The sequence below is a fragment of the Mobula birostris genome, chromosome 1 (genome assembly GCF_030028105.1).
Source record: "Mobula birostris isolate sMobBir1 chromosome 1, sMobBir1.hap1, whole genome shotgun sequence".
NCBI lineage: Eukaryota > Metazoa > Chordata > Chondrichthyes > Myliobatiformes > Myliobatidae > Mobula > Mobula birostris.
This window is the reverse complement of record NC_092370.1, coordinates 159,903,340-159,917,911: the sequence shown is the minus strand read 5'-3', so window position 1 is coordinate 159,917,911 and position 14,572 is coordinate 159,903,340. Positions and strand designations below refer to the sequence as shown.

Below are 14,572 nucleotides of genomic sequence, written 5' to 3'. Positions count from 1 at the left end.
CTATAAAGTCACCCCCCTCCCCCCAAGGAATCAAGTCGTAGCCTGCCCAGCCTCTCCCTAGAACCCAGTCCCAAGTCCCGGAAACTTCTTCCACCCTCCCAAATGACTCCTCACCTTCTCCTGCTTTGTACCAATCAGCAGGTAAGTTGGGCTTTGATCCTTCGGATGGATGACCAGGGTGAAGTGGGAGGAGAGGAACCCTCGGCCCCCGGCCTCGTAATCCTCGTCGGAGTCGCAGGAGCGGTCCACCTCTTCAACTTTAGCTTCTCTGACCTTCAGTTGACCCAAGGGAAACTAAATAGTCGGAGAGTTAATTAGAACAAAACCCATCTCCTTCCTTACATGCCTCACGCACAAAACCAAGACCAGCGTTATCAACAGCAGCACTAAACACATTGCGGAAAGCAGTCAACCAGCTATTAGTTGGAGGCAGGCTTTGTGGCCCCTTGAGGTCCCTCCTCACTTGGCTCTGCATAGCTTCTGCGCTCCTATAACCCAGCTCTGTGTGCCAGGCTCATCACTGACCACTCCTCTTTTGGAGCGTGTTGCTGGCACGGGGAACATCAATGGAATGTCACCCAGCAAAGACTGAGACAGCTCTGTCTGCAATCACGACTTTGAACCGCAACCCGCGGCCAGACCCGCAGCCCAATACCACTGAATAAACAGGAACTCCAAACAGTTATGCAGAAAGTTTAATATTATTGCCTCAAATTTACTACATCCCTGAAATCAGTCTTCATTAGACCATTCCCGGATTGAGCCACCGTTATCCCAGAGTTTCCATCACAGTTCTATTACCTTACACCCAGCTCAGGCACTGCTATTGAGCCAACTGCCTTCAGACAGAAGGGACTAGTTTTAGTGGCCACTTCCAATGCACTGGCAACTTGATATTTCCACTAAGGCCTGCGAGTGGATGCTGAGGTTTAATTAATTGCAGACAGTAGACCTGCTGAAACACACAAAGCTGTGTATTCCCACACCTACAGGACTTGGTTTTCTGCTTTGAGCCAGGCAAACGGGATGCATACACACTGCCAGTTCTGCCAGCACAAAAGAAGGAGGCCTCAAGTTCTTGGTGGAGGTCCAAGCAAAGTACAGAACAAGTGCTCCTCCAGTCACCTCACCCCAGCAACCGCCATTCTGAACTTGGTGGGTGGAAGGAACCATTTCTGTGTTACGTCTCTCTGTGAACCCAGCCAAGCTGTGCTGGCACAGGCGTCTGGTGTGGGCATTGGCTTGGAACTCATTATACAATGACCAAGCCTCACTGTCTGCTGGTATGGCCAGGTACATCACCTCTCCAGACCGTGACACACCTCTCATTCTCTTTGTACATCACAAAGCTCAAGCCTTTGGTAATTACCAGAGTTCCCTCTCACCTCCAGTCTTTCAACGTCTGGTTAGTCCCACCCAGCCACAGCAGCATTCTCAGTGTGCACTGTACAACAGGCAAACATGGCCACTCGCAGGGAGTACCACACTCAGTGCAAACTGTAGTCTCTCTCTTTGTTCCGAGATTGGAAAACTCAATAGCACTGAGCGCCTTCCTGATGGCACTCCACTTGCATTTACACTTTTCAAATGTAACCTCCTAGAGAATGCTGATCAACCACAGGCATTGTGATGGGGATGCAATTTTATCTGGTTCACTGCCTTGAGGGGGAAGAGTGGTACATGCCCAGGAACACAATACAACAAAGTGTACTTTACAGCTGCACGTTAACTGACAAATATCTGCCCCAGCTCAGGAACTGAGGGTGCAAGTCTTTTAAAGTTATTGAAGAATAAACACAGTATATATTTCTACACTTCCTTACAAGGAGGAAGCCCTCTATTTAGCCCATCAAATCTATTACACTTTTGAATCGAACAATCAAATTGAATTTATTATTATCTCTTTCTTTTTGCATTTGCAGTTTGCTGTCTTTTGCCCAGTGGTTGAACGCCCGAGTTGGTGCGGACTTTCATTGATTCTATTCCGGTTGGTATTCATTCTATGGATTTATTGAGTATGCAGGCAGGACAATGAATCTCAGGGTTGTATACGGTGACATATCTGTACTTTGGTAATAAACTTACTTTGAACTTTAAATCTATTCTGGCTCACAACTCAATCTAGTTCTCCATTAATTCCATGTCACCCACTCATCCCACATTCCCATCCATTCCCCTCACATTCTACCTCACACTAGGGACAATTTATAGCGGCCAATTAACCTACCAATCTGCACATCTTTGGACACAGGAGGACACTGGAGCACCCGGAGGGAATCTATGCAGGAATAGGGGAAACATGCAAACTCCACACGGACAGCACCCAAGGTCAGGATCGAACCTGGGTTCCTGGAGCTAAGAGGCAGCAGCTCTTCTCTGCAATCACTAATGTCACCCCACTCTTCAAATGCAAAAGATTAGCCGTGGCTTTACCCTCAACTAGCCACACATGGCTGCTATGTTCCTTGCGTTCCATCCGGCCGAGGCCCAAAGCAGTCCTGGGGAATGGATAGCTCACATTGCACCAGAGGTAGCAGAATGAACCCACTTGTCCTTCAATCATTTGACTGGAGTCTACTTCTGGGTCGCTTTACCAGTGGTATTTAAGTACCTTGTCATCCTGATTCCGGAAATAGTAGAACACCTTCCCAATGAGCGAGCACCAGACCAGCTTGGAGTAGCCATGCCTTACCTGTAAGGCAAGCGAAGAACATTGAATCAACAGTACTTTGTGTGAGTGTGGAGATCACTTTTACTGGTAAAGTGAACCAAATCTGAGGACCCACAGACACCTGAGCCTGGAACTACAATCGCATAAATATTCTAACCACGTACCATGTTTCCATCCTTCAGCCCTAGAGGAAGTAAAATGCTGAAACTGGCTTCTCCTCTAGTTGTGATACTAAAAAAAAATCTTTTGAACAGTTTCCATCATTTAAAATTGTGGATATTCAGATTGGGAGCAGTTTCTCTCTAAAATGGGAGAACTTTTAAAGGCTATGGCCCAGGATTAGAGGCACATTCTTCCAGGACTGAGCCAAAAGTTTTCAGTTAAACTCTTTTGGGAAGGAGGAAAATGCATACTGAGAATTTTTGAAATGTCTGTGGAAGCTCCACTGCTGAAACAGGAGCTTAATAGCATCTTCCTCTCAGCAGGGCAGTCTGCTCATCCTGCTCGCGAGCAATGAGATAGGTGGCTTTAAAGGCCACCTCATCACAATCATACACACAAGACGAGGCTAAGGCAAGTTGCTCTCTGACATATACAACTTCCAGCCTTGGGGCCGCTCACATTCAACAGAGCTCAAACAAAAGCACAGGGCCTTCATCTGAGAGGATTAACAGAAAGAATAGCAGCAGGTCTTGGGTTTATCCTGAGATAGTTGATCTCACTTGGTATGGCAGATACATCAACAATCTATTTTATGTAGCACGTAATGGAGGAAATCAGCTAAAGAGAAACAAGGCAAGGGAGATCAGATTGGAGCAGGTGAACAAACACTCAGAGGCCCCGATTTCAGGAACAGCTGAAAAGGGAAGGGGAGATTAAGGGAGAGGTGGACAAGTGAAGGTCTACCTCCCATCGGCGAGAGAGATAGAAGGGGCCGGAGTTGGAGGCGAAGGCATGGAGTTTAGAGTCTACACCTGAGATTCCATTGAGGATGGATCCCTGCAGAGGAATCGTGTGGACGTGTTCCTCAGTTGAGGCTTGTCACCTCCTCTTGCTAATCGATAGTGCACACCAAGGAACAGCTGACTGACTGGGGAACTGAGGACGACATGCATGGGCGGGGGGGCGGGGGGTAGAGATTTAGTTTCAAGATCCAAAGTACTGCACCTTCAATTGCAGTTTGCATTGCCAAGAAAGCCTGTTCTTGAAATCCAGAGAAAATGAAGTTTCCTTGAGTTATAGGGGACTTGGTGAGATCAGATCTGGAGAGAATAAATAGGCTGGAGCTTTCCTCTGCGGAATGTCGGAAGGCTGACCTTGGAGGTTTACAACATTCGTGAGGGGAATAGATAAGTAAACAGTCTTTTCGGCAGGGTAGAGGAATCTAAGAGCAGATGGCATAAATTAAAGGGGGACTGAGGGACAACATTTCCATTAATGGTGGTGGGTACATGGAATGAGCTGCCAGAGGGAGTGGTAGAGGTGAGTGCAATTAAATTTAAAAGATGGTTAGACAGGAAAGGTTTTGATGGTTATGGGGCAAAAGTAAGACTAGCTCAGGTAGGCAACTTAGTCAGAACGGACAAGGTGAGCTGAAGGCCTTTTTCCGTGCTTTTTAACTCTATGACTCTAAAGCTGTCTTCCTCACTGAAGTTGCTGGTGAACGCAGCAGGCCAGGCAGCGTCTCTCGGAAGAGGTGCAGTCGATGTTTCAGGCCGAGACCCTTCATCAGATGAAGGGTCTCGGCCTGAAACGTCGACTGTACCTCTTCCTAGAGATGCTGCCTGGCTTGCTGCGTTCACCAGCAACTTTGATGTGTGTTGCTTGAATTTCCAGCATCTGCAGAATTCCTGTCGTTTCCTCACTGAAGGCTGGATATGTCTTCTAAAGACGGAATGCAATGAAGACTGAATCCTGGGTTAGCAGGAACACTGACAGATTACACAGGCCCATATTCAACCAAGTTCAGAAGAATGCGAGGAGATTTAACAGAAAAACAAAATTCCTAGAGGGCTCAGCCAATCTGGTGAATGGAGGACGTTCCCCCTGGCTGACAGTGTTTACAACGAGGAGTCACAGTCTCAGAATATGGGCGAAAACTTTTAGGAGATGGTTCTTCATTTGGAAGACAGCAACCTGTGGAATTCCCTATCACAAAGGATGTGGACAACATGACTGGCCAGGATTAAGGAGGAGGTGAAAACATTTATTGGAAGGTCTTCAAAGAGAATGAGGACAGAGAAGGATTGTGATTAAACTGAAAGGTGGAGAGTCTGGAAAGCCTGAATGGCCTCTGCTGCTGTTTCCCATGTTCCTGAGTTGCTCAGCAATGACAGCCTGAAGCCGCAACAAAGGTGCCCATTGGCAAGCTCTCAGCAGTCCCACCCAGGCCAGAAACAGTTCATTCTGCATCTGGCTGAGGGCTGGTGGGGGCGGGGTGCCAGCTGGTGCCAAGGTCGCAAGAAACCATGTGGGAGAGACGTGCGTACTAATAGGAAACAAACTGTTAATATGAAACTCATCGCAGAACTAAAGGAGTGGTGGGGGGGCGGGGGGGGGGCGAGTGGAGAAGGGGGTGCACATTCTTCTGCCCTGGCATCAGGCCAAGTAGTTTAATTGGCTTTGCCTAAACACAGCTTTTGAGCCGGCACCAACTTCAAAGTGTCCAGTCTCGATTGTTGAGAACCCACAGAACCAGATCTCTACCCTCATCCGAATAAATGTGCTAAGCAGCCCTTTGATTGCAACATCTGGCAGACTACTGTAAATGCACGGGGCTTTGTAGAGAAAGACAATGCCTGCTTATCACAAGCTGCGATTTGAGCTGTTACCAAACCCCAAGGTGCAGGGGAATCTCTCATCTTCGGTTTAGCAGTTAGTGTGGGAGGGTGTCCAAGGGAATGAACTTGCATTAAGAGTGCAAAACCCAATGCAGTCTGATTTATGCTCCGAATGACTATAATAATTTTTACCAGATGCTGGAAAGCTGAAATAATAATCAAAATTGCCAGCAACACTCAGCAGGTTTCATCAGTGTCTGTGGAAAGAGAAGTAGTTAAGCATTCAGGCTGGTAGCTTATTATCTAGCAGAAGTGTATCCTCCCTCCACGGATGCTGCCTGACCTCCTGAGCACCTTGGGCAATTTTGATTAATGGCGGAGGTTCCCCTGGCATCACACGGCTCCCTTTCCGTGTTGCTGTAGAAAATGCCCCTTTTCAGCAGGGAAGAACGTTGGCCAGAGGGTGAAGGCAGCAGCTGGGCGGCCATTGCAGAAATTCCTGTACCTTTCCTGTGCCTGCCCAGCCCCTGCACTCACTGAGCTCTGCCGAGGGCTGGGCTCCTCCTGCCAATCAGTCATGGTGCTGCACATGTGTGTCTTACCTGAAGGCAGAAGCCATGAGCACCTGAGAGGCCTTATTCCCGATGCAGTGAGCTTCAAGTCCATGAGACAAGGCTGACCCTTCCCCCCCCCCTCCTCAGCCCCACTCCCTGGCCTTCTTCTCGTAACCTTTGGATGCTGTGTCCAATCAATGTCTGTTTTAAGAACACCCAACAACCTGGCCTCCACAGCTGCCTGTGGTAATAAATTCCACAAATTCACTAACCTCTGGCTATAGAAATGTCTCCGCATCTCTGTTTTAAATTGAGACCCCTCTATCCTGAGGCTGTGCCCTCTTGTCCTAGACTCTCCTACCATGGGAAGCATTCTTTCCATATCGACTCTGTCAACATTCAAAAGGGTTCAATGAGATCCCCCGGCCCGCCCCCATCCTTCTAAATTCCAGTCAGTACAGACCCAGGGCTATCAAACGTTCCTCGTATGATAACCCTTTCATTCCTGGAATCCTTGCGAATCTTCTCTGAACCCTCTCCAATGTCATCACATCTTTTCTTAAATAAGGAGCCCAAAATTGCTCACATTACCCAAGGTGAGGCCTAACCAGTGCTTTATAAAGCCTCAGCATCACATCCCTGCTCTTGCATTCTAGACCTCTCAAAATGAATGCTAACATTGCATTTGCTTTCTTCATCACTGACTCAACCTGCAAGTTAACCTTCAGGGTGTTCTACACAAGGACTCCCAAGTCCCTTTGCATCTCAGATTTTGGATTTTCTCCCCATTTAGAAAGTAATCTGCACATTTATTTCTACTACCAAAGTGCATGACCATGCATTTTCCAACAGTGTATTTCATTTGCCACTTTCTCCTGATCTGTCAAAGTCCTTTTGCAGCCTACTTGTTTCCTCAACACTACCTGTCCCTCCACCAATCTTTATATCATTCGCAAACCCACCTATTCCATTATCTAAATCACTGATATACAGCATAAAAAGAAGTGGTCCCAACTCTGACCCCTGCGGAACACCTCTAGTCACTGGCAGTCAATAGGAAAAGAATCCTTTTATTCCCAGTTGCTGTCTCCTACCAATCAGCCAATGTTCTAACCATGCCAGTAACTTCCCAGTAATACCATGGGCTCTTAACTTGGTAAATAGCCACACGTGTGGCACCTTCTCAAAGGACTTCTGAAAATCCAAATATACAACATCCACTGCATCCCCTTTATTTATCCTACTGGTACTCTCCTCAAAGAGGACTTGTAATTTCCCCAAGTCCCTGGAGGCACAATCATACCATAGAATGGCAGAACTATCACTGAGCAAGTTGGATCCAGTCAGCCTATGCTAGTCAGGCATGCTAATCTTATGCCAGTGCATTTCATTGCCCTAATTTTCCCATCAATTACCCCATAGATTTGCCCCCATGCACACATTAGGAGCCACTTGCAGTGCCCAATTCACCTTACCTTGGTCAGCCAGCCTCGGACTGTCGGCTTCCATTCGGCTCGAGAACCCGGCGGGCTTGCCAGCTGAACCTTCAGGATGTTCTGCAGCACGCGGATCCACTCCTCGAGGATGTTGGGGGAGTCTGCAGTCAGGTAGTACGTCCTGCTCTCCGTCACCAGCTGCAGCAGGTAGGGCCACAGGAAACCACTGACAGAGTCTTTTACATCCTCCCGCGTGAGCTTTGCGATCTATAGGGGCTAGCACTGTACCGTGAGGAAGCCAATGGGAGCATTTGCCCTGAGGAAAAGGGATCTTAACACACCTTGGTGCTGTGCTTAATTGGTGAGGGGCTACATGCTACTCCTGAGTCTTATACTGAAGAGCTTATAAACTGTATCAGTGTCTGGATGAGGATGCACAAGGCAGGCTTAGTAAGCTTGCAGAACCAGCTGGTGCTAACACTGAAATGGTTATCAGGATTTACGGATGGATCTTGATCGGCTGGGTAAACTGATTCTGCATCTGGGCCAAGGAAAAGCAGATGGAGTTTAATCCAGATAAGTGCGAGGTGTTGCATTTTGGGAAGACAAGTCAGAGTAGGACTTTCACAGTGACCGGTCAGGCCCCGAGTGGTGTTATAGAACAGATGTACCTGGGAACAAGTACATTGTTATCTGAGAGTGGTACCACAGGTAGCCAGGGTACTGAAGGATGCTTTTGGTGCGCTGGCCTTCATCAGTCAGGGCACTGGGTAGAGAAGTTGGGATGTTATGTTGCGGTTGCATAAGATTTTGGTGAAGCCAAATTTGGAAAATCCAGCTACATGAAAGATGCCATTAGGCATCTAATGAGATTTATGAGTATGTTGCCAGGACTCATGGGACCGAGGGAGGGACTGTCTTCACTTGAGTTTGGGAGAATGAGGGGTGATCTTATTGAGGAGTGTGGAATCATGAGGGGCCTAGGCAGGGTCGGAGCGTGTGGTCTTTTACCTCAGGGGTCTGAATCAAGAACCAGGTTTGCGATGAGAGGGGAGGAATTCAATAGGAATCTGAATTTACCCTTTCACTCAGAGGGTAATTGGTGTATGGAATGAGCTGCCAAAGGAAGTGGTTGAGGTGGGTACTTTAACGACACTTAAAGGGTACTTGGACAAGGTACGTGGATAGGAAAGGCTTAGAGGGATATAGGGCAAATTGGACTAGCTTAGACGAGTCTCATGGTCAGCAGGGACCATTTGGGCTGGAGGGCGTGTTTCACTGCTGAGTGACTCTGAGATTGAATATTCACACGTTGACACGGTGTCTTTGCACACCCTTTGTACTCGATCAGCACGTCACAACCATCACGTTAGATGCTCGGCTTCGAATGGCATCAGCGGGGTAGGAAGTAGACGGGGAAGTACACATGATCATTGATGCAGAGATCCAGCAGATCACCAGATACCTGAAAGCTGGAAGGGCAAACTGATCGGTTCAGTGCGTTGGGTGGGATTACTAGCCTAGATATCCCCGTGGTCCACGTGGGAAGGGGTGGGGGCACAGTAGTATTTCCAGAGGTGCACACTTGCACTTACCTGGAAGGTCTGCGCTCCCTCCCCACGCACAATACGACAGGAGGAGCCAAGCTCAATCTGGCCTTGGGGCTTGCGGATGACGTCACTCTGGAAGTACAACGTAGTCCTTGGGAATTACAGTGGCCTCAAAAATTGGATCCCACAGCCCCCAACGTAACTGTAGCTCTGACTGTATCACGACGTCCCTGTTCAGGACAGGGTTACTTACGGGCGACTTGTAATAAAGGATCTCGCTGTTCCTCAGCGTGAACCATCGCCTTTTCCACGTCCTTACGCGGCCTCCCATCTTCAGCAGGTACCCAGATTTTTCCAAAGGCTCCTGCAACCAACACAGTGGTGGGTGGGTCAGGCAGTCTGCTGTGGCTGTGGCTACGCAACAGGCACAGAAATGACTCAAGAATTGACTGGTAGATTAGGCGACCGCTTCAGGTGGGCACAGAGTCTAACGTGGTGTGAAAGGACAGCGAGGAAAACCTAGCACCCACTTCCCAAGGAAGGGTAGGTGGCTGAAAAAACAACAGCAGTATCTAGTAGCGATGCTCTGGATGGAGTTGGAAGATCCATATATCCTCTTAGTTTTATCATGTGGAGAGGTGGAGGTGGGGCAGTATCATGTGACTACACTTCCCATCCAATCACATCACTCATCAAGAGGTGAAAAGTCACATGAAGACACTTTCTATCCAATCACCTTGGGCTTACAATCTCCTGACCCATAAGGCAATGAGGTATCAGCACTGCTGGGAAAGACACACCCAGGGCGACCTGCGAATGGTCCTGGAACTGTGAACTTGGGCCAGGTTCTTAAACAGGTACACTGCTACTTACCAATCCCTTCCCATCCTCCCTCAGCCACATACCCCCTTCACTAAAATAATCACTCTGCCACTTCTTGTACCCCCCCCGCTTCCTGTCATCCTGCCATTGGCAGCTGTGCCTTTGGCTGCCTGGGCCCCAAACTCTCAGGTTCCCTTCCCAAACCCCTCTGCCTCTCGTCCCATTACTAAGCCTTAAGAGCTTAGGGTAATACTGTGGAGCTCCTGGTAATTAGTGTGGGCAAGAGGTGCGGTGGAAATGCAAGGTGCTTTGGTCTTCAATGCCACCAACCACAATTGCATCTCCTTAACGTTACAGTCAAAATGCAAAATTGCTTTGATTTGCATATCTAAGAATTTGATCAGATCTATAACAGCTGTGGAAAGGGACTGGTGATGTGAAGTTGGAGAGAGAGGACTGATACTGTTGGATGAACACCATCATTAAGTGACTGCTTTCCCAATCCCCGATCAATATTTCAGCCAAGGACCATTCAGGACTCTAATGTACCAGGAGAGAAAGCGGTCTGCGGTCAGCTTACGTTGCAGTTGCTCTCTGCGGAGTAGATGGAACAGGTCCTGAGGAGTTTGTGTTCAGGCTCGGAATAATCGCTGTCTACAGAACAGGCGTCAGGAGGGATGGCGTAATCACTTTCCGAGCTGACAGAGGACATGGAGACGCCTGAGGGGAGAGAGAGAGAGACACACACACATACATAATGTGAATTCCACTGCCCTCACTCGTGGGCTCAGGTGCACAGAGTAGGACAGCTCCATGAGGGACTAGACCAATGAAGGATGATGGCTTGGTTACCCTGTCAGATCAGTAAGACAACTCCAACTACACATTTCATAACATTTCTTTCTGACAATCATCCCTTTCTTTGCCTGTCGTTTCTTCCACAAGTGGAAACAGTTTCTGTTTATTCTACCTACATCCTTCTTGACTGCAACTACCTTGATCACTCGTGCTGTCCACCTCCTTTGCTTTAAGGAGGACCACTGCCTCTCCAGTTTACGCACTGAACTCAAGTCCACATCCGGGACATGCTTCCTTCTTTTGCAACTAACAGCCCAACTCCAACTTTAAGGCCACTTCCAGCTTGCTGGACTCCTGTTTAACCAGGTGAATTGGACCATCCTCTCCCCAAGAAGGTGCACAGTACAGGCAGCAACAGATCTGTGGAGACCACTGATCGTAGAAGTAAAAATGTGTAGATTGCATTGGGGTTGAGAGGACTCCTTCTCCCGGGTATCAGACAGTAGACAGTCAGTCTTTGACTGGTCAGGAAGGGTCAGGGAAGCTTAGCGGATGTGTGCACAGGTATTTAGTCTTGCATGATTTGCAAGTTTGTTGTTAGTTGAACTAATAAAGCTGTCTGTCAGTTAATACAGATTCTGTGTGCCTAACTGATCATTGTTTTTAAGGGTGAATACTCACAACAGTCAGCTTTGTAAAAGAATCAGAGTGGTTAGAGCCCAAGAGGAGTCTATTTGCCCCATTAGACATACTGTCTCTATGCCAGAGATATTCAGTCAGTGCCAATCTCATGCCCTCTCCAAGAGTGCTACTGGTTCTTTTCTATCAGATACTTCAGTGAATCTGCCTCCACTACCGTTCCTGCTGATACATTGCAGATATTAACTACGTGCTTTAAGGAAAACTTCCCTACGTGTCACATTTGGTTCTTCCTGCCATTGCCTCAAGTCTTTCCCCTCTAACACTAACGAGGACAGTTTCTGTCTATTCTACCTATCTTCTTGGTTGTAAAAACCTCGATTATTCACCCCCTCACCTCCTCTGTCCAAGGAGAACTGTAGCTACGTAACTGAAGTCCCTCATCCTGGATTGTTTTTTTAAGTAACATTTTTTCCTCAACACTCCCCGAAAGTCTTTTACATCTTCCCTAAAGTATGGCGCCAGAACTGGACACATTACACCAGCTGTGTCCCAACTGGACACATTACACCAGCTGTGTCCCAATCAGTGTTTTATTAAGCTCCACAAGCTTCCATGTTCTTTATGCCTCTACTCATAAAGGCCAGGGTGCTGTTTGCCTTTTTAAACACATTCTCAACTTGCCCTTACTTTGATGAAACACACAAAGCCCAGCGTATTGGTGTGTTCACACCTCTGTGGGAATGGTGCTCTCTTGTAGACAAAGCCTCTGGCCATCCAGATCTCCACTGGTCAGACCCTTTCTGCAGATCAGTTGCCACGTTTCCTTTACAGAGTCATACAGCAAGGAGACAGGCCCTTCAGCCCAGCTGGCTCATACTGACCAAGATTCCCATCTAAGCTCGCTACATTTGCCTGTATATGGCCCATATCCATCTCACATTTCCTATCCATGGTCCTGTTCAGGTCTCTTTGAACTGTGGATAATGTACCTGCCTCAGCCACTTCCTCTGGCAGCTCATTCAATACATTGACCATCCTCTGGGTGAAAAGGCTGCTCTGAGGCTCCTGTTAAACCTTTGTGCTCTCACCTTAAACCTACGCCCTCTTGTTCTTAATTCCCCAAACCTGGGAGAAAAAGACTGCGCACATTGACCCTCTATACACCCGACTCCATAAACTCAATAAGATCACCCCTCGTTCTTCTACCCTCCCGACCAACTCAACCTCGCGATGTAACTCAGTCCCTCAAGTCCCAGAGTCAGCAACATCCTCATAAAGTCTCCACTGCACTCATTCAACAGCAGGCTGACCAAAACTGAACACGATATTCCAAACGCCGACACTTTGTGCAACTGGAACACGACCCTCTGTGTTCGGTGCCCTGACTGAAGGCCAGCTTGCCAAATGCCTTGTTCAGCTGGTGACTCCACCTTCCGGGAATCTGCTGCTTTGCTACCTCCCGCCCTGCCGCACCGCGAGGAGACGTCAGCTGTGATGTTGGAGACATGCTCACTCACTGGGCTCCTCGGCCAGATCTCGTTGACCACCCACCTCTTTTCACGGCTCGGGGGCTCCCGGGGCCGTTGGTTTTCCTCGACTCTGACCCTGCGGTGGACGTTCGGAAGCTGGCCTGGGAACTGCTGTCGTCGTCAGATCCCGAGGACTCGTCGGGGAAGGGAATGTTGCTAATCTGTGTTGCTTTCTGTCAAATTCCAGCAAGACAAATGCGGCATTACTTTTAGCACACACTATCCTGCCTGCAACCCAGTTCCTTGCCTGGAGTCCACGGGAGGGGTGAGGGGTGGAGCAGGTGTAGACACAACCAGCCCAGAGACACCAGGCAAGGTCATTTGATTCCAAACATTTGGAATATTGTTCATTACTGAAATCCCTCCCCTCTCCCTTCCCCTTTTCCCAACCATGATTCCCCTCTCTCTGACCACTTCCCACTCTCAGTCCATCACCGAGACCCAAATCAGAATCAGGTTTATCATCCCTCACAGATGTCATGAAATATGTTTTTTTATTGCGGCAGCACTACAGTACCATAAACAAAATTACTACAGTACTGGGCAGAAGCCTCAGGCACCCTAGTGATGTACATGTGGCTCAGACTCTCGCACAGTACTGTACATTAACCCCTTTTATTCCCGTCACCGACCCCAGCTCTCCACAGTCACACCCCCAGATTCTGCCTACAGCAGAATTCACCTGCCAACCTGTACCAGCCCAGAGGGCAAGCCCATTCCAGCGCATCTGAAATTAACTTATTTCCTTTCCCGTACACATCTACGCTCCCTGATTCCCACACAGCTTGGAAAACAGGCCATTCTGCCCCTCTCTCCATGCCCACCAATGGGCAGCAACCTGTACTCATCCCACCAATCTCTGTTTTTCCACACCGAAGCGATTCATGTGCTCGTTGAAACACTTCTCAAGTGTCAGGGAACACTCTTGCTGGTAGAGTGTTCCAGGTACTCATCACTCTGTGGGTGAAGAAAAATGTCCCTCAGATTCCTTCATCCCTTTCCATCAATCCCTACCTTCTAATTTTATACTCCTGCAACAGAAGCTGCCCAACTCTCTTGGTGTTTTCAGCAGATGCTGTTCTTACTTCTGTTGAAGACATGCTTTCTTTGGCTTTGTTATTACTTTCTAAAGAGCCCTACTGAACTATCTCCTTCAGGAGTAAGCCTCCCATCATGATCCATGATTACTCAGACCTTACTATATGGACTCAGACCTCACCATATGGGAGCGGAAGAAGGCAACTACCAACTCGTAGCCTCCAAAGGATGCCAGCCCTGCCAGGGATGCCTATGAGTTGATAAAGCCAAGCCACTCTGACCTGTCTTTGACCTCCAGCACACACGTCGATGAGAAACAGCATGTCACCTTCTATTGGGCAAGTCGTAGCCTCCGTTCTTTCACTCAAATCCAACTCTTTCAGGCAACCCGCTTTCTCGATCTGTATTAAAACTGAACAGTAAGCCACCCAGCAGTAATACTAACTCAGACTTTCTCTCACCACGGACGCTGCCTGGCCTGCTGGGCATTCCCTACTGCTCTGAGCTGCACTGCACTTCTTCTGCAACTAAACTCTGCATTGTTTTGTTTTTGATCCTTGATACACTTGTATATATGGCATAACTGTGGAACGTGTGGGTTTTCCCCGGGTCCTCTGGCTTCCTCCCACAGTCCAAAGACATCCCGTGATTAGGTCAGGGTTAAATCCCCATTGTAGGGTTGCTGAGATGGGATGGTTCGAAGGGCCGGGAGGCCTGGGTTAAATCCGTGTTGTGGGTTGGCTCGAAGGGCC

General features: G+C 48.3%; 1 protein-coding gene across 2 annotated transcripts in view; it reads right to left on the bottom strand.

Moving 5' to 3' along the window:
* plekhh1 (pleckstrin homology domain containing, family H (with MyTH4 domain) member 1) overlaps positions 1–14,572 on the bottom strand; it is a 283,094-nt gene that overhangs the window by 174,839 nt on the left and 93,683 nt on the right. For both annotated transcript variants that reach the window (XM_072265032.1, XM_072265024.1), the window contains exons 10-16: positions 12,805–12,955; positions 10,394–10,533; positions 9,245–9,355; positions 9,037–9,123; positions 7,481–7,639; positions 2,612–2,692; positions 115–294 (exon numbers count right to left, since the gene is read on the bottom strand). In XM_072265032.1, the coding sequence (XP_072121133.1) occupies positions 115–294; positions 2,612–2,692; positions 7,481–7,639; positions 9,037–9,123; positions 9,245–9,355; positions 10,394–10,533; positions 12,805–12,955 (909 nt within the window). The remainder of the gene's footprint in view (positions 1–114; positions 295–2,611; positions 2,693–7,480; positions 7,640–9,036; positions 9,124–9,244; positions 9,356–10,393; positions 10,534–12,804; positions 12,956–14,572) is intronic.